The sequence below is a fragment of the Danio aesculapii genome, chromosome 10 (assembly GCF_903798145.1).
Source record: "Danio aesculapii chromosome 10, fDanAes4.1, whole genome shotgun sequence".
NCBI lineage: Eukaryota > Metazoa > Chordata > Actinopteri > Cypriniformes > Danionidae > Danio > Danio aesculapii.
In genome coordinates, this window is record NC_079444.1 from 13137659 (window position 1) to 13158587 (window position 20929).

Sequence of the window (20929 nt, forward strand, 5' to 3'; positions counted from 1 at the left end):
GAATTTCCATCACCAAAAATTAAAACCTTTGCTATTTTCAGCCAATTATTATTTTCTAGGGGAAAAAAACTTATAAATTAGTGTTTTTTTTGGAAGAATTTATTAGACCTTATTAGAATATAACAAATATTAGCATTTTACACATGCATATTAAATCCAATGTTAATTTAAATGATTTATTGCATAACTTTATATTCTTTTATCGTTTGTACACCCTACTTTTTGATTTCTGGCTCAGATTTTTTTTAAAGAGTCCCTATTTTGCATTAAAAAAAGGTCATATTTTGGTTTTGGGGCTCTCCAACAACATGCTTATATGTGTGCAAGGTCTAAATACACTTTCGTTGTCTTATAATCTGCATTCATTTTTACCAAATTATCCCAACGACTCCCATATGAATCATTCAGCGATTAATTTGTTCCCAAACCCCTCCTTAGCGCGAAGCTAATCTGTGCTGATTGGATCGATGACTCAGTCTATTGCGATTGGTCGACTGCGTTCAGCACGAGACAGAGAGAACACCACGGCTACAGTAACAACAGAGCCCACTGCAGGAATGCAATTAAGCAATGCAGTTAAACACCAGCATATTACTCTACCCTTAAACCTAACCCCCAAGTAATAACAACGACACACATTCAGTATTAATCCACACAGTGGCAAAAGTTAAGCTATTTTGAAAATAGCCGCGTTTTAGCAATAGCTGATGGTGGCCAAAGACAAACAGCAGAGGATCGCCAGTTCAGAAACGCATTTAAATCGGTAAAAGTAGAAGCACACGCCACGTTTTTAACGTGGTTTTGGACGCGATATGTGAACAGCCTCATACAGATTTAACCTGAGAGATACAGTACAAGCACTGATCTATAATCGATACTTGATTACAAGCCGCACGGGGTGATTACAACTTATAATACACAAACACATATTTGAACACATTTAAACGCAAAACATGTATCATATCAACGTTGATGCGATCAAACAAAAGATCCAAACTCAACTCGATTCGTTTATTTGACTCTGAGTCAAATAAACAAAGAATCAAAAGATTTAAACAAAGTGGACTTTCAGATTTAAACCTCAGCTGGATGTTTTCATTTACTTAGAACTGTGTTACACACTGCATGGCAGCTCATTTTCAAAACCCATAATAGGGGCTCTTTAAAGAAGCAGATCTGTCAACCGCAAATAAAACCTTTATGGAAATATGAAACATTTTCATTCAATGGTTGATACAGTTTTCTAACAGTTTTGCTGCAATGTTTTTAGGTGCTCTTCCAATGCCAACAATTGCAGCCATTGATGGAGCGGCTCTTGGAGGGGGTCTTGAAATGGCTCTTGCATGTGACATCAGAGTAGCAGGTAAAACATTGCTTATGATTTGCTTATGAGCTCATCAATAGTGAAATACTAAAGTAGCGTTGTGGCACAGTGGTCGTTGGTTCGAGCCTCGGCTGGGTCAGATGTCTCCTCATGTTGGCGTGGGTTCCCTCTGAGTGCTCCAGTTTCCCTCACAATGCCAAAAATATGCGGTATAGGTGAATTGAATAAACTAAATTGACCGTAGTATGTGGTGTGAAGAGTGTGTATGGGTGTTTCCCAGTGATGGGTTGCGGCTGGAAGGGCATCTGTTGCATAAAACATATGTTGGATAAGTTGGCGGTTCATTCCGCTGTGGCGACCCCTGATTAATAAAGTGACTAAGCCGAAAAGAAAATGAAAGAGTGATGAGAGACTCCAGGATTAAACTACATCGCTGTAGTGGAAATCTAATGTGGGATCAACAACCCAAAATGATTAAACGGTTTAATGAATTAGTCTTGGTTCACTCAATGGAACGTGTCTCTTATCTGAGCATCTCTTGAGTGAATTAACATTTCTGTCAGTTAGCAGATGTCTTCTTTCATGCGTTTTCTTCACACACCCAGATTTAGATGAGGAAATCTGTGCATGATGCTATAACAGGTCTCCAGCAATGCTTAGAATTCACACCATATGTTTTCACACAAGGCACCTTCTTTTCATGTGTCTGTAAGGGTGTAATTGCAGTGACTCAAAGCTGAAAAAATATGTCGAGATTATAGAGTGCCTCAAACCTTTTTCTTTTAGAGCTAACCGGATTTTGAGGATCAATATTCTGACTAATGTGAGAAATGCATATAACAATATTTAAAGAGTTCTTCTAAAAATATAAATAACCTTCATGTGGTTTTAGACTTTTTTAAGTTTATTTTTTCTGTTGAACACAAAAGAAGATATTTTGAAAAATGCTGGTACACTTAAAAAAAATTATATGATCAATAAGTCATGAAAACACATTTTTAGTGAATTGTAACTCATTAAACTAAGTTAATCATGTTCTAACTTAATTTATAAATTAAGCAAGCTATTTTAATATAATATGAATTCAAATGAGATTTATTTGATTCAGCTTAAACATTTAAGGCAACCAGCATTTTTTTTACAGTGTAGCTGGCACCCTTTGACTTCCATAGTATATTTTTTAACTACTATGGCAGTCGATGGGTCCCAGCAACCAGCATTCTTTAAAATATCAACTATATAAAGATTAAAATATATTAAAATATATAAATATTTCCATGCAAAGATGCAAATTAGACTTGTGCGCAAGTGAAACATCGCGTTAAACATTTGCACTGTTTCCATCCATTGAGTTCCATCCAAGAGAACAAAATTGTCCATTCCTGATAAACCGGCGCCAAATATTAAAAAAGTGAAATAGAATTTGCTGAAAGATGCCTTTTGAGAGCGCAGCTACTCACTCAAGACTCTTCTTGGTTGTAATAATACCAAACCACTTTGATGACAGACTTTGGCTGAGGGATTTTATAAAGACAAGATTTGAAATGTTTTACTGTGTGGCCTGTTCATTGTCCGCTATCCTCTTTGGTCCATAACTGCTATCTGATGGCATCTATATTTGTTATCACAAAATCACTTGACTTTTTTTGATGCTGGAATTTTTTTTATTTGTTTTTACAGCTAACTCTGCAAAGATGGGACTTGTTGAGACTAAATTAGCCATCATCCCTGGTGCTGGTAAGTGTCTTTGTTTGTATTTGTATGTTTTTATAATGGCATCAGTTGTCTTTTGGGTTGAACGGCACAGGACTGAACTAAATGGCACACCGAATATAAATTAGTGTATGACACGCTATCATCTTGCAGCAAATCATTCACTTAAGTATTTGTGTGCTTGACAAAACAATTGAATTTACAGCTGAACAACTGAATGTCTATGAAGTACTGTAGAGCTACACGATTTTGGAAGCACAGGTTAATCACGTTTTTTCTAGTTTGATTATAAAGTGTATTTGAACTGTAGACTATATAAATCTAGTTTAGTTATAAGACTACAGTTTAAATACATTTTTACACATTGACTTTGAAGTACAAAAGACTTTTTGAATGGAACTTTTACTATCTGTTATTTTGTAGGATATTGTATCATGTCGAGAAATAGGTGTATTGGTGTACGTTGTAAGGCAGATAACTATGGCTTGCAGCATATTTTGCATCTTATAATAACTACATTGTCAATATTCCTAGAAGCGATTATTATATTACACAGCTGTAGTGGTGTAACGGATCACAAATTTCACAGATTGAAAAATGTTTTGGGTTACAGTCAGCCAAAAAGGGAGGAGACAAATGTAATTTGCTTTTCATTTATTACAAAAACAGTACTGCAGGAAACGTTTGGTTTTAACAAACAGAACTTAGAACCTGTAATAATAATAAAATAAAAAATAACCAGCTGAATAAAAATACATTTTCTATACTGTGAAAAATGATGTGTACAATAATGTATAAATCTAACGTTATAATTTGTACACCACATCTTTATTTTAGTCTCACTTTCATATAATGATTTGTAACTCACTCAAAAAATGTCATGTTTCATTAGTAGATGAATTGGAAGTCAACTTCCACTACCTAATATCGAATAAATAAAAAACCAAAACAAGAATGTCTGTGAAATCCAAATTTGCGTTATTTCGCTACAGCACATTGTTATTTTTTTGGATGAACAATTAATCTGAGCAAGTTAATTTAATGAAAACCAAATATTTGTTGTGGTAATCTTCAATCAAAGTCTGACCGTTTCCCTCTGTGTTTGAATCAAAATCTGACCATTTTGCCAGTGTTTGAAGTGGAATAATACATGTGTAATAATACATGTCCTTCTCTGTTGACGTCATTTAGACGGCTTAATATTCAGACATAATATTCTTAACCATGCCCAATTTACCATTAGCTTGCTATGAGGGAATATTTAGTTTCAGTTGGAAGTACATTATCATACTGAAATTAAAGTCTCAGCAACTTCTTGATTACGTGCAAAGGAGCAAATCCATAATTAATATCATGAACCAAATCTCTGGTTACACCAGTTTCAATTTGAAGGCAACTGTATCTGTTTACTAAAAGTGCCTTGTCATCTAGAGATTAACAAAATGGAATTTCCATAACACAATTATAATAACCAAAATGATCATTATTCATCAACAAATAAAACGAGCAACTCTATGCAGTTTTTCTGAGCATCACAACATTAACATTGATACCTGAGAGGTGAACATGCATTCCAAATGGTGTTAATGAACAGTAACTTAAAAAGGGAAATCAAATGCACAGATTGGTTTTATTCTTTGATGCACTGTATGAGAGTGGGCAGCCATTGCAACCTCAGTGGATCTTCCCATCTCTTTCTGTTGATTTTTAGCAGTAAAAAACAGCTTGTTATGCTGCTTGACGTTGCAAGCTGTTATTTTTATGTATAGTCATAAACACACTTGTTTGTAGAGCCAGTATTTTGAATGTTTTTAGTTTTTCTTAGTCATTTCCTCCATTGGCAAATGAATCGGAAGTCCTAAAACAATCACAGAGAAGAGCTTACTTCCACATTGCAGAACAAGGTGAATAATAACAGCCCAAGTAAAGCAACGTACATGTGTTTTGCAGAAATTTCTTCATTACAGTGACCTCAACAGCAACGCATTATAACACAACACTCATTAATGTTTTTGCTGTCACCATGGACACACACTCTCGCTTTATTCAAAGGCTACTTGTAGTGATGCATCTCAGTTATTGAATGTATTAAAAACGGAAATGGAGAAGTACAGTATTAAAGGTATCAATCTGAAAACTCTATTATTTACTCTTCCTTAACTTGTCACAGACCTGTTTGACTTTCTTTCTTTCTTTCTGACTTCTATAGTATTTGTTTTTACTACCATAAAAGTCAATGGTTATGAGTTTCTAACATTGTAACAGATAAAGGAAACTGCAATAGGAATGTGTTGAGGGTTTGTAAATTCATTTTTGGGTTAATTATCTCTTAAAGGATAGTGAAACACAAAAACACATTTTTTGAGATGTTGACAGTCATATATGTGTCCCACGTTGTTAAAAACACTATTAGGACACATATATGTCACTAAAAAGTGAAAATTGGTTGTTTTTGTGTTATTTTGAGCAAATTCATTCTTCCGGTTTGAAAAGAAACTTTGAAGCTACGTCGCGGCTATTAGATCCTTGTGTAAATTCCAGTGTGAAGATTGTGTACCGGCTAGTACAAAGTGACGTCTTCTTAAAAAAAAGACATGGTTCCAGTTGGTGTTGATTGTCTTGTCTCTGTAGATTTGGTAAATGTGTGATCAATGTTCTTTTTTATGTTTATTGAGATGTCAAAGTTAGTATTGTCAGCAGTACTCTTTTAGTTTTTAAAGACATACCTTAGGCCCCATTTACACTAATAAGTTTTAGTTTTAAAACAGCGTTTTAGAATGAAAACGATCGGCGTCCACACTGGCATTTCACCTAGCATTTCTGAACAGATCTCTGTCCACACTACACTGCTGAAAACGCACATCACGTGACCACACACACACTCTTGCGAATATTCGTGCGTCTGAGCTCCAGACAGTCAGCGAGTGCTCTGCGGGCACCTCTCCAGAGGAGAGCAGCGCAGGTCGGACAGTTCACCAAGGATCTTCCGCTGGGTTTCATCTCACTATAGTTGTTAAACGTGATATTTAATTCATCTTGTCTCTGACGACATTTTGGTCTTTTGAATCTGTTACTTGTTCTCAGGTAACGCATTTTGGCTAAGCGCAAAGATAAGTTAATATATTCATTTATGTAACTGCGTACACTGATTCTGCTCATCTGACTGATTGTTTGCCTTTAATTCCTATATTGCATAAGCTTATTGTACATTATACTTTCATAATGGCCATTATTGATTATTAAAGCTGATATTCAGCAAAAGAGAGGGTATGGTTTGTATTTTTCAAAGAAAATTAAAGGTGGCCGTTATGTTATAGGCAGCATTTTGTTATAAATATGCATACAGTGAAGATGACAGTCATATATTTATGTTGCCTTAACATTTTTGGTGTCTGTTAAGTTTATTTTAAAATGAAAATTGGCAGTTCCTTAGGCCTATATCATGTTTTCATTTTATTGTTAAGAAAGTGAAACAATGTAGCCTGGGAGATGTGAATGAGGTTAAAAAGTACACTGTTCCTTTTGAAGATTTACCTGACGTGTCCTCTGAAGTTTGCTTTCAATATCAGACTTGCGAAGTCTGAACTTAAAGGATGCAAGACTGAACTTTGTGTGGGCTACTTAATATTGAGAAAAAGCCCCAATCAGATAGCCGAATTTTTTGAAGTCACGCCTCTGTTTTCAGATGTATCCATTTTCCACATCCACACTGACAAGGAACAGCAGAGTTTTAAAATGAAAACGTCCTCTTCAGCTTTTCAAAAACGCTCAGTTTTTGGCGCTGATAAACTCTGGGGGAGTGTGGAAGGAAGATGTAACCGTAGCAAAACTTATGCGTTTTAACACTAAAATGATTTAGGGGGAGCCTTAAAATGATTTACTTACTAAGTCCTGAAAAAAAAAAAAAGAAGTTTTGGCCATGACCATATCTTCTCTGAAGATTTGAAATAGGCCTATAAATGGCTAAGTTGCTGGGATCCAGTTGTGGTTTCCTAATAACAGGTTTAATAACAGCTAGCTTGAAAGGGTTTGGAACATGGCCTAGAGATAAAGAACAGTTCATACTGTTAAGAAGAGGTTCTCCTACAGGTAGCAACTCTTTCAGTAATTTTTGTTGGAATTGAGTTTAACATACATGTAGTTGGTTTAGACATATTTATAAGTTTATCTAGCTCTTCCCATTTTATGATTTTGAAGTACTGTAGATTATTTTGTTTTAGTGGAATCTTTAATGAATCTGAAGTATAAGGTGGTGCAAAAAAGTTTAACATTTATTTGTAAATTCGTCTGTAGTAGACAGGACTATGGTTCTACCAGGGCAGATCTGCTAATTTCAAGGCAAGGCAAGGCAAGGCAAGTTTATTTATATAGCACATTTCATACACAGTGGCAATTCAAAGTGCTTTACATAAACAGGAATAAAAGAAACAATTATAAGAGAAATAAAAACAAACAGAATAAAAATAAAATAAAATAAAAGCTGATAAAATGTGTTATAAAAGAGTTAAAAAGAAGAGAAAAACATAGTAGTTCGATCTGTCGGACGTAGCACAGTGCTCATTCAGTAAAGGCACAGCTAAACAGATGTGTTTTCAGTCTTGATTTGAATGTGCCTAATGTTGGAGCACATCTGATCATTTCTGGAAGCTGATTCCAGCAGCGAGGGGCGTAGTAGCTGAAAGCCGATTCACCCTGCTTTGACTGAACTCTTGGGATTTCTAATCTATTTGATCCTAAAGATCTGAGTGATCTGTTAGGTTTGTATTCAGTGAGCATATCTATAATGTATTGAGGTCCTAGGCCATTTAGTGATTTATAGACCAGTAATAATACTTTAAAATCTATTCTAAATGTGACTGGGAGCCAGTGTAAAGACCTGAGGACAGGTGTGATGTGCTCTGATTTCCTGGTTCTGGTCAGAATTCTGGCCGCAGCGTTCTGGATGAGCTGCAACTGTCTGACTGTCTTTTTGGGAAGGCCAGTGAGGAGGCCATTACAGTAATCCACCCTGCTGCTGATAAAAGCATGAACAAGTTTCTCTAAGTCTTCACTGGAAACAAAGCATCTAATTCTTGCAATGTTTTTGAGATGATAGTATGCTGATTTACTAACTGCTTTGACATGACTATTGAAACTCAGATCTGACTCCAGAGTCACACCAAGATTCTTGACCTTATTTTTTGTTGTTTGACCCTTAGAGCCAAGGTACGCATTCACCTTGAGAACCTCATCTCTGTTCCCAAACGCAATGACTTCAGTTTTCTCTTTGTTTAACTGAAGAAAGTTTTGGCACATCCAATTGTTAATTTCATCAATACATTGGCAGAGGGTGTCAATGGGGCTGTAGTCATTAGGCAGTAAGGCTAGGTAGATCTGAGTGTCATCAGCATAGCTGTGGTAGGAGATTTGGTTCTTTCTCATTATTTGGCTCAGAGGGAGCATATAAAGGTTGAACAGGAGTGGTGCCAGAATCGAGCCTTGTGGGACTCCACATGTCATGGGTGTCCACCCTGACCTATGGTCACCTATACTGACATAGTATCCTCTCCCTTCAAGGTAAGATCTGAACCATTTGAGGACCGTCCCAGACAGCCCAACCCAGTTTTCCAGCCTATCCAGAAGTATGCTGTGATCGACAGTGTCAAATGCAGCACTGAGATCAAGCAGTACCAGCACTGTTAGTTTGCCTGAATCTGTATTTAGGCGGATGTCATTGATTATCTTTATAAGGGCGCTCTCTGTACTGTGATGTGGTCTGAAACCAGATTGAAAATTGTCCAAACACCCCTTGAAGTTTAAGAACTTGTTAACCTGGTTAAAAACAACTTTTTCAATGATTTTGCCAATGAAAGGGAGATTTGAGATGGGCCTGTAATTGCTCAATATGGTGTTATCTAGGTTGCTCTTCTTCAAGAGGGGTTTAACAACTGCAGTTTTAAGTGAGTTAGGAAAAATCCCCGAGAGAAGTGAAGCATTTACCACTTTTAGAAGATCCATTTCTAAACAGGTAAACACCGTTTTAAAGAATGATGTGGGGAGCGTGTCAAGACTGCAGGTTGATGTTTTCATAATTTGCACGATCTCTTCTAAGATTTTGCCATTAATTGCCATGAAATCGGACATAATGTCTGATTTCTTAAGTTGTGGTTGAGCTAGTCTGACGTCGACACAATTTGGCTGATTGGATGAGCTGATTGCCTTTCTGATATTATTGATCTTGTCAGTAAAGAAATGAGCAAACTCATTACATTTGCTTTCAGAGAGTAGCTCACTGGGAATCCGACTGGGGGGGGTTGTGAGTTTCTCTATCGTTGCAAAGATTTCAGGTAAGCACAGCTTGTATAGTAAGAGGTAGTGATCTGTTCTGTCATTACTTTGTGGTATAATGTATCCATTCAGCTGATCCCCAGGTCTGGCAGGAGCACTTTTAGCTTAGCTTAGCATAAATCCCTGAATCATCTTGCTCAAATAAAAAAAAGTTTTGATAGTTTTCCTGTTTAAACTTAGCTTTTTTGTAGGTACATTGTGCACTATAGGTTAAGGCTAAGACCCAGAGATAAGCCAAGTGGATTCAAACATGGTACAACTCTATTGTTTACGTGGTAAAATGAATTAAAGGACTGTTCCTTTAAGAGTCCAGATACTTTTGAAGCTTAAAATGTTGCAAGACTATCCAGCAACATGCAGATTTGTCATAGATGAATTGTTTGTTTGGGTGAGAGCAAAACCAGTGGCAGTGCTTTTCAGTTTGCTTAGATCCCTTACATCTGGTTGAGTTGAAAAGTAGCTTTTGTTTGAGTTTAATCTCCGTCCAGACAGCCAGTAAGGTTATCACCCAAGGCTTGACTTGCAGCCAGAGGGTTTCTCTCTTCAGGATGAAAATAGGTCACCAGAGCGCTGGCTCGCACCCAACCAGTCAGAGGTTTGTTCAGCAGCCTGAGAGTCCCTGGAAAAGAGCTAAGACGTCAACACAAGACATTTTTTTTTGTCTTTTTGATTTGGCGACGTGCTTCTCCTGAACCAGTTTCCTTACTGACCTGAGGTAAACCTCTCATTTGTGGATCTAGGTTGGACTTCTATTTCTACTCTTTCTATATCTAAGTCCATCCAAATCCAGAAAGGCTAACTGAAAACCGAAGAAAAAAAAAATTATTTACTTATATTGGAAACATGGAGAAGTTATTGTGCTTTTTTATTTATCTCATAACTGAACACAAATAAATCAACAACAAAAATTCAGAACAAATTCTGAATATTCCTTGAGATTTACAGAAGAGCTAATGCCCATGACAAATGAGTGATTTACACTTTCAGAAATTAAAATACAAAAGCTTTACCTTAAAGAAAAGCTTTACCTTTTACCTTAGTCTGCATGAACCAGAAGCTAATAAAAACCAGTGATAATGTTGATAGAAACCAGTGAAATCCATGTATGAAAAGAAAACACATCTAATTACTTTATAAATGAAGTTTGTGTAATAAAATGAAATACACAAGAATAAGTATTGAACACCTGAAGAAAGGGAGGTGTAGAAAGGCAGTGAAAGCCCAGACAGCAGCTGAAAGCTCTCAGTTATTCAGCAACTCTCTGCCTTTCCTCTGTATAAATAAAATTTAGCTGCTTCAGTCCATCTTCATTAGTAGGATGATGCAGATAAAATCAGGGTGTACATTTCAACAAGATAATGATCCAAAACACCACCAGGGAAACTCTCAAATGCTTTCAGAGAAAGAAAATCAAGCTGTAGAATGGCCCATAGAAAATACTAAATAAAGATCAGATTTGATAGACAAGACCCACAGAACCATCAAGATTTTTACACTCTGAGCAATTCATGTGACTTCAGTCTCCATATGAGAGGCATCAAGTAATCACCAAAAAAGCCTTAAATATAATTCCTAGGAAAAAAACATGTCGTGTTGAATACCCTCCCCCCACCCCCCTACATTGTGCTAGCAACTTAAAGACAACTCTCATATGTTAAATGAAGTCACATGAATTGCTCAGGTGTGATTTTTATTTTTTTCCACAAACTTTCTAAAGAGTGTCTTGCTGATATGTCCCCCCCTTGTTTCATCTTCATCATTCTGCTAATGTAGATGTTGGACTGAAGCAGATAATATTAAAGGTGCAGTAGGTGATCTGCCAGAAAGCTAGCATTAGCATAATAGCTTAGAAATTTTACATCCCTCCCCTGCTGTCCAAAGCCACACCTCCTTAAGTCATAAACGCGTACTGATTAGATATAACACTAGATCATGTCATTCACCAGTTAGAAAGCTTTATGGAGACTAGGGCTGCTCGATTATGGGAAAAATCATAATCACGATTATTCAAAACGATTATCCGTTAAAGTCAAATGTATTAGCCCTCCTGTGATTTTTTTTTTTTTTTTTTTTTTTTTTTTTTTTTTTTTTTTTTTTTATATTTCCAAAATGATGTTTAACAGAGCAAGGAATTTTTCACAGTATTTTCTATGATATTTTTTTTCTTCTGGAGAAAGTCTTATTTGTTTTATTTTGGCTAGAATAAAAGCAGGTTTAAATATTTTGAAACCTATTTTAAGGTCAATATTATTAGCCCCCTTAAGCAATATATATTTTTGATTGTCTGCAGAAGAATCTACTGTTATACAATGACTTGCCTAATTACCCTAGTTAAGCCTTTGAATCGCACTTTAATCTGCATACTTGTATCTTAAAAATATCTAGTCAAATATTATTTACTGTCATCATGGCAAAGATAAAATAAGTCAGTTATTAGAAAAGAGTTATTAAAACTATTATGTTTAGAAATGGGTTGAAAAAAAATCTTCTTTCCATTAAACAGAAATTGAGGGAAAAGGGCTGCTAATAATTCAGGAGGGCTAATAATTCTGACTTCAACTGTATATATACAGTTATTTTCCTCCCTGTAAATGAGGAAAGGGAAATAACTACAATAGAATATAAATATGAAACAAACAGTACCTTACGCATCTTCACTGTAAAAAAAATAAAAATTATAGCTACAAAAGTCCTTCATCAAGAGCAGTGAGTGGGTTTCTCCTTTTGTTGTTTGATTAATGATAAAAACAGTCAGAAGCACGAATGTTGCGCACTGTCACTTTAAGAGCAGTACCGTTCTGATGTATGGGTTTCCACATGTCTTTTGATTCTCAACTCATTTCTTTATTACATAAATGAGGGTTAATATGAATAATCACTAAACACCGCCTTTTAATACAAATTTGCCTGTATTTGACCATTACGGCAGTCACATTGAGATGATCTAAATGTGTGCTCTGCTCGTCTCTGAGGATGAGCACACACACAACAGCATGCGATCTCTTTCGCGCTTTTAAAAACATGAACGATTCGAACGTACGTCAATGAATGATATATTGAATGTTTCATTACAGCTTTTGCGTGAAACTGAGCTTTGCAGAGCAACAAATGTTTACAACTGGAAACGGGGCGGTGTATGATGCAATAATCATTTATCTCAATTAATGTTTTTTCATAGTTATTAGAAGCCAAAATCAAAACTGAATTTTCGATTAATTGCACAGCCCTACTGGAGACACGCACTTTATCAGGCGTAGTTGTTGAAATGTCAGTGGGTGCAGGAATTATATTTCCCCTAAACTGTTTCACAGGCTGTCACTGTTCAAAAATGAACGGATGTGTGAATAGAAATCAAACTTCACCTCAGTAAAGCTGGTTAGGCGGAAGGGCACAATTAGTTATGTTTTGTTATTAACAAAAAAAGAAATTAGATAAGAAAAAGGAGTGTTAAAAACAGAAACATTGTGTTATCTTTTACACTACACTTACGTTTACGTTTTCAAGACAACGAGTGGCTTTTCATTTTCAATTGTGCTTGCTGATACTCGTACATCGCTTATTTTCATCTCCTTTTTCACTTGAACAACTAAACGAATGCTTTGGTCTATTTAACTGTCTATATTGTCAATGCTGTATAGGTTCTCCATGAACTGAAAAATAGCCAATCTTCTGCCGGACGTTTTCAGGGGCTAAACAACACTTTCGTGCATATAAACCCATTCATAAACAAGAACACAATCTACATAAGCTTTGCGCGACTAAAATAGTTTTAAAACATACCTGTCTAAAAGAAATACTTGTCACCTTTCAGATCGTTGTTTTGAACTGCATAACTTCATTGCCCTCCAGCGTGCAAAAGTAATTCTGATATTGATTCAGGGTTTGGAAAAGTTTTGATTTTGTAGTTTTGGCAGAAGCCCTTTCAGAAACATGCATTTCTTTTCACGCAAGGCCACATTGGTCTTTCAGAAAGAAGTTCAGGTTGATGCAGAGTTTGCTTGATGTCTCTCTGTCAGCTAGATCCGTGCTTCACGTCTGCACGCGAGTGATGTATCTGTCTGCTTATAGAGGCTGCGCAGAAATTCAAAATTAAATTTGTTGACAGTTTGAGATACCTGTCGTAATTGAGTTATTTGTCGGTCAGACAATATTTAATTGAATGAACTTGTTTTAGTTTTATGCCCTATCCAGAATATAAAATACATATAAATACATTTAGATCATTTACTTTAATCATTACTATCAGATAGGCTTGTGCCGGTATTCGGTAATGTGATAAATCACGGTAATGAATATGCACGATATTGTTATCGCGGGCACTTCAAAATACCGTGAAAAATAGATCCGAATTTATATTCTTAGAACGCGCCTTAGCTTATTTTCCATCAACCGCTTGAAGAAACACTGCGTATATGCTGCGCAGAACTGATGCGCACTCTGATGTAAACAATCCCCGCATGTAGAAGCCCTGTGTGCGCAGTGCGCGCCGCCGCTGTCACCGCACTATAATCCTCACACGCAGGGGCGGACTGGCTATCTGGCAGACCGGGCACTTTCCCGGTGGGCCGACGTACTTTTTGGGCCGGGCTGATCATTGTCTTATGATTTGATCGGCCCATAAAGGCTTAGCAGCCTATCGTTTTTTTCTGCCTTATTGATTGACGCTGCTGTGATCTGTGACTCTCTGAAAGTAGATGCTTTTTTTCCCGGACAGACAGACCGGGCCGGTCCATGTGACACTCTGCAGCCCATTGGCTCTTTTCGGTATTGACATTGGGCTGGCCCAATCACAAACTCCTATTTTGGACTCCGTGTGAGCGTGCGTCGTCTGTGTGTATTTGTCAATATAGTCGAGAGTCAGAGAGAAGAAACGCAAGGGAGGCGCAGAGAAATCGCGGGAAATACACCAGCGTTTCATTTAGCGATTCTGAAAAGTTCTCTGTTCATTCTAGTACACGGCTAAAAACGCAAATCACGTGACCACACATTCTCTGCCCAGAGCTGCAGCCACTAGTTCAGCGGGTAAGCATAAACCCCAGGTGAGAGTATAGTCCATGTCAGACAGTTCATCTGCTGGGTGATCTCATCTCACTATAGTTGTTAAACGTGATATTGAATTCATCTTGTTGTCTCTATCTAACAATTCTTATGTCTTTTGAATCACTTGTTCTCAGTTAACTGTTTTGGCTGAGTGCAAAGCTAATATATTATTTATGTAACCACTTACACTGATTCTGCACATTGACTGATTGCTCACCTTTATCGTTTAAATTTAATGTGCGTTATACTGTTATAATGGCCATTATTGGTTATTAGAACTGATATTCTGCAAAAGAGACAGTGTAAATCAAATATCAAAATGAAACAAATTTGACTTATATTATGTTTTCATTGTTTAGATAGTGAAACAGCAAGCAGGATGAGGTGAAAGGTTAAAATGTAACACTGTTCCCTTTGAAGATTTACCCATGCATTAGCAGGCAGTTTTTGTTATGTTTATTATTGAATATAGGCTGATTGAATAGTGTATTGAATAAGCTAAATTGACTGTAGTGTATGAGTGTGTGTGAATGAGTGTGTATAAGTGATTTCCAATATTGGGTTGTGGCTGGAAAAGCATCTGCTGCATAAAACATGCTGGAATAGTTGGCAGTTCATTCCACGATTGCTGATCGAAGACGGTTTCCCTTTGCACATTCACTTTGATATAATTGCTCAAGTTTACTTTTATATTGTCTATTGTTTTATTTATATTTATTTGTATTTAAATGTTTGAAGTACTTTTAGTTAATTAAAAAGTTATTAAAGTTACTAAGTTGACGAAACTGAAGTTTTTTTGTGTTTTTTTTACTTGTTTCTCTAGTAAAATTACAATATCGTGATAATACCGTATACCGTGATAAAAGCTCAATCAATTAATCGCAGCATGAAATGTGATACTGGCACATGCCTACTATCAGACTGTTAAGAGACATTCAACCAGCACAACAAAAATGTTTCTGAAGACAATAACCTACTGCACCTTTAATTTACACAATGGGCAGAGGGGAAGAACTACTGAGAGATTTCAGCTGCTGTCTGGGCTTTCTACATCTCGCTTTCTTCATGTGCTCAATACTTCTTTCCTGTGTCATTTCATTTAATTTCATTTCACATAACTTAATTTGTAAACTAATTAGTTATTAGTAAACTAGTAGTAAACTTATTAGTAAACTAAGTGTTTTCTTTTCATATATGTATTTTTTGGTTGTTCAATTCAACAACACCTTTAGAGGAAAATAGTGTTTGCTGAGAAATATTGTGAAAAAATTGTGGCCCAATCCCAATTCTATTTTTGTATTTAGCGTTTTTTTTAAGCATGACGATAAAACTCGAATGCAGTTATGAAAGTATTAAAACATGTGCTTGTTTGTTGTAAAAATTCATAATAATGACAAAAACTACTAATTTGTGGATCTCCTTACTTCCGGGTGCAGCTATCCTGCCATTGTGGCTGATGTATTCTGGGAAATTTTCTTACCTCTTGGTTTTGAGTGTGGTCCTGAAAAATTAAAGAGGTATTCACCCCTTCCCCTTAGCCCTACGCCTTCAAGCTAAAGAGAATTGGGACACCCCTACCCCTTCACGGGAACGCGCAAAACAAGGAGTAGGGGTAAGGGGAACAGCTAAGGGGTACAATTGGGATTGGGCCTATATAACTGCAGGTTAACTATGGTTTTTGTATATAACAACTTTAACTGTTTAAAACTATAGTAACTAATAAATTTATGGTAACTAATAAACTTTTCCAAATTTGATTGTAATGCATTGTGCGCCTTTTGTAAAGCTGCTTTGAAACAGTAATTATTGTGAAAAGCGCTATACAAATATACTTGAACTGAATTGAATACACCTTTTGAAAGGGTACTGCCTTAGGGACTGCTTATTTCTGAGTCTAGAGTGACGTGAAAGTCCATGAATTACTATGTGGCTGTTCAGACTGAGGTGACATTTCAAAACATCTTTGCAGAAGCAGAAAATGTCAGATTTCAGGTGATTTATACTGTTTATATTTGCATGAGAAAAACAGATATGAATCACGTGAGCCAAAAAGAAAAGATTTGACTTTTTCGTGTCACAACCACTTGAAAGAGCTTCAGGGTTTTCCTTAGCCAATGGCACGGCCTGCCCTCTTCACTTCAATAAATCTGGACGAGTTAATTATTTAATTCCCTCTTGCATTATCAAAGAGGGATTGCTGGTCGCTTTGGGAAAATTGCAAAACCTCAAAGGGCACTGCAGTCTTCCACATGAGTCATCGGAGCACTCCTTGAATAGCCTTAAAAGAAGTAACATTTCCATTTGGCGGTATTAAATTAGGAGTATTTGGAATTGTCTGGCTTATTCATACCAGCCTCTTCTCTGCATGAAGCTCTTTTCCAATGACTCAGCCCGTGGTGGGGTCAGAATAGCAACTGTTATGCTGCAGAGTTTTCACACTGTGGACTGACCAATCTCATGGCCACATGCTTTCGGCATGAATGAATATGCCAGTTGGGTCAAGGAGGACCAGGATTTAGATTTTCTTTGAGATTTTGTACTTAACAACGTGTAGTGCTTTTCAGTTTTTTTTTCACAGAGCCTTTTATCTTTACACTGGAAGTCAACTCACATCAATATATAGATGAAGTCAGAATTATTTGCCCCCCTGAATTATTAGCCCCCAACCCCCCTCCCCCAGTTTATTTTTTCCCCAATTTCTCTTTAACCCTCCTGTCGTGTTCACATCCTGCCCCTTACTTTAGTGTTCCCGGTCAAAATTGACCGGTTTCTTTTAACAGCTCTTGTATTGGCACAAAAATCATTTTTCTCCACCAAATTTTTATTCAACATTCTTTAGCTGTGAACAATGTCTCAAAGTAGTGTTTAACATGAATTTACAGAATTAGACATAAAATAACTGCAGTGAAAAAATAGGCGCTGAAAATATATTACAAAAATGAACAATAGATGACAAAAATCAAATACTTTGTTTCTTTACTAATAGATAGCTCGCTAAAATAACTATCACAGGGTCTGACCAAAGACATTGAAATTTTAATCCATCTGAATGATTTATCAATCAGCAAAGCACAAAATGCAAAAAACAAAATACTATGCTTTTCTGTCTTCTGAGTGATCGAATTTTCTGTCCTTCAAGTGTACTAATATAGGGAATGGTGACCGAGGGTATAGACGGTGAGCATGGACACAGAACTAGCACTAGTTACACTTTGGTCACTTTTGAGCGAGATTATAACGGTCTAATGTGATAAAAGAATTTTTGCTAAGCTAAAAGTGCTCCTGCTAGACTCAGAGATTGGCTGAATGGAGATTGGCAGAAATAAATAAATAAATAAAGGAAGGAAGAAAAAAAGAGAAAGAAAGAAAGACGGATTTACATAACAGACACCTAGTCTGTGAAGATATAATACACTGTTATCAGAAAGTTGATTCACATTGGTGTATCCAACACTTTCATGGCAATTCATAACTTATTGGTTTAGTGGCTAATCAATATGAATTTGTACGATCTCATTCATACAGTTTTGTACAATTTGCTTATCCCCAATGACGATTGGGTGAAAATTGGGTGCCACGCCTCCTTTTAAAAATTTCTGTCTGATGGATGAATATAGCCTGGAGACCCATTCACTTTCTATGGCGGTCACTTATGACTGGGAAGACTACAGGTGTAACAAGGTTGATTAAAACACTCAAAATTCAATGAAAGAGGTGATCATCACTTTTATATGTTCAAATGCATAGTGTGGAGGATATCGTGAGGCCTTGAGGCAATCAGATGTAAAACACAGTATTTATGAGTGATTTAAGTTCACGACAGGAAGGTTAACGGAGAGAAGATTTTTTCAACACATTTCTAAACATAATAGTTTAAATTACACATTTCTAATAACTGATTTCTTTTGTCTTTGCCATGACAATAAATAATATTTGACTAAATATTTTTCAAGACACTTCTATACAGATTAAAGTGACATTTAAAGGCCTAGCTAGGTTAATTAGGTTAACTAGGCAGGTTAGGGTAATAAGACAAGTTATTGTATAACGATGGTGTGTTTTGTAGACTATCCAAAACAAAAAATAGCTTAAAGGGGCTAATCATTTTGACCTTAAAATGGGTTTTAAAAAATTAAAAACTGCTTTTATTCTAGCCGAAATAAAACAAATAAGACTTTCTCCAGAAGAAATAATATTGTCAGACATACTGTGAAAATTTCCTTGCTCTGTTAAATATCATTTGGGAAATATTTATAAAAGAAATAAAAATTCAAAGGGGGCAAATAATTCTGACTTCAACTGTACATGCTTCTGTCAGTGGAGATTGTTTTACTGATTATACCAGAGTACAATTGTCCAGCTTTTAGCAGACAGGGCTGTTTCTTGTGGATTGTTCGTTCCAAAATGTTGTACTCATTTACTCACCCTCTGGGTTGTAAACGTGTACAAATTTATTTTGTGAAATGCCAAAGAATTTGAAAAATGTTGGAAACCAAATGGTTTGCCTTCTTTTTGTTTAGACTAAAATAAAAATAAGATCTTCTTGCAGCCTGGGAGGGTGAGATGATCTTCCTCAGTAGGTTGTTTAAGCATGACGTCATTACCAATGCACAGATGGAAGGCAGGAAGTGATTCTTCTTTATTGGAATTGCTTTAAAATGTTCATGTTTTGCTTTGCTTATAATTGTTCAAATCGAGAAATAGCAAGAAGGTTTTATAGTGTTTTAAAATCTGTTACTCATAAAGGGGAAAAGTTCAAGATACTGACTGAAAAACTAAGGAAAATGTGCCTTGTAACAAACAATTTGTCAAATACACTACCAGACAAAAGTCTTGTCATCAAAGAGCTACAAATAATAACTTGACTTCTAGTTGATCATTTGGAGAAGTGGCAGAAAGTAGATTATTCTCATGAATCATCTGGAGCTCAGACAGAGTGGCCATCCGGTTATTGATCGCCTCCCTGAGAGGCTTAGATGGCCGGCCGGCTCTCAGTAGAGTCCTGGTGGTTCCAAACATCTTCCACTTATGGATGATGGAGGCCATTGTGCTTATTGGAACTTTCAGAGCAGCATTTTTCTGTAACCTTCCCCAGCCTTGTGCCTCAAGACAATCCTGTCTCGGAGGTCTACAGACAATTCCTTTGTCTTCATGCTTGGTTTGTGCTTTGACATGCACTGTCAACCCTGGGACTTTATATAGACAGGTGTATGCCTTTTCAAATCATGTCCAATTAACTGAATTTTCCACAGGTGAACTCTAATTAAGCTCCTGAAACATCTCAAGAATGATCAGTGGAAACAGAATCTACCTGAGCTCAGTTTAGAGCTTCACGGCAAAGGCTGTACATGTGATTTTTCAGCTTTTTTAATTTTTATAAATTTGCAGCAATTTCAAAAAACTATTTTTTTCACATTGTCATTATGGGGTATTGTGTGTAGAATTTTGAGGAAATAAATTAATTTAATCCATTTTGGAATAAGGCTGGAACATGTAAGAATGTGCAAAAAGTGAAGCGTTATGAATACTTTCTGAATGTACTGTATATCTGTTTTGAAATATGGCATAAATCAAAACAATGCAGAATCCTCTGTGTCTTCAATTCTGTGCCTTTACTTCCTGCCCTAAATTAGAATTTTGTGCATAACCAGAATCAAATGATCGCAAACAACCTATATCACACTCAGCTAGATTTCTAAAACAAGAAACTCAAGTTTGGAGCAGAAATCAAATATTCCGTGAGGATGAAAGTGCAATTCTAATTCAAGTATATGATGTATGAATGTTATCACAATTGCCATAATAGTCATGAGGGGATCTTTCTTGGAATGTACTAATTTATTAAAGGGTATTTATGATATAAATTAAAGCTCACCTAAAAATTCCTCCTGTTAGTTTACTCACCCTCAGGCTATCCAAGATGTAGGTCAATTTTTCTTCAGTAGAACTGTAAAGATTTTTTTTGGGCTGAAACTGTCCTCTTGTATCCTTATAATTAATAAGATATTTTTGATTATAACAAGTCAGTACGTGCCATCACTTTGAGATTCAAAGAAACACATGCATGCAAATCATATGTTGCTTCCCACTTTGCCTACTTGTATTACTTCCTTTAAAGTATATACTTTTTGTGAAACAAATGTACATATACTTTTGAGTGTGTAATAGAGTATACATGCTTTGAGGAAAAACTGCTTCCTCATGTTCTGTTGCTTAGTTACTTGCCGTGTCAATCATCTTATCACAACATCCACGTTCCTTTCATATTTAATTTCCTATTGACCCAATTTCATGATGAGTCAAAAATGTGTCTGAAATGTTGTGTGGGCTGCATTTAATAATAAAAAAAATTATATATATATACACACACACAGTTGAAGTCAGAATTATTAGCCCCCCTGTTTATATTTTCCCCCAATTTCTGTTTAACGGAGAGAAGATTTTTTTTTTTCAACACATTTCGAAACTTAATAGTTGTAATAACTAATTTCTAATAACTGATTTATTTTATCAGTGGGTAGAACA

General features: G+C 36.1%; 1 protein-coding gene across 1 annotated transcript in view; it reads left to right on the plus strand.

Moving 5' to 3' along the window:
- auh (AU RNA binding protein/enoyl-CoA hydratase) overlaps positions 1-20929 on the plus strand; it is a 65247-nt gene that overhangs the window by 8124 nt on the left and 36194 nt on the right. Inside the window, exons 5-6 of the mRNA XM_056466985.1 lie at positions 1271-1363; positions 3005-3061. Coding sequence (XP_056322960.1) covers positions 1271-1363; positions 3005-3061 — 150 coding nt within the window. The remainder of the gene's footprint in view (positions 1-1270; positions 1364-3004; positions 3062-20929) is intronic.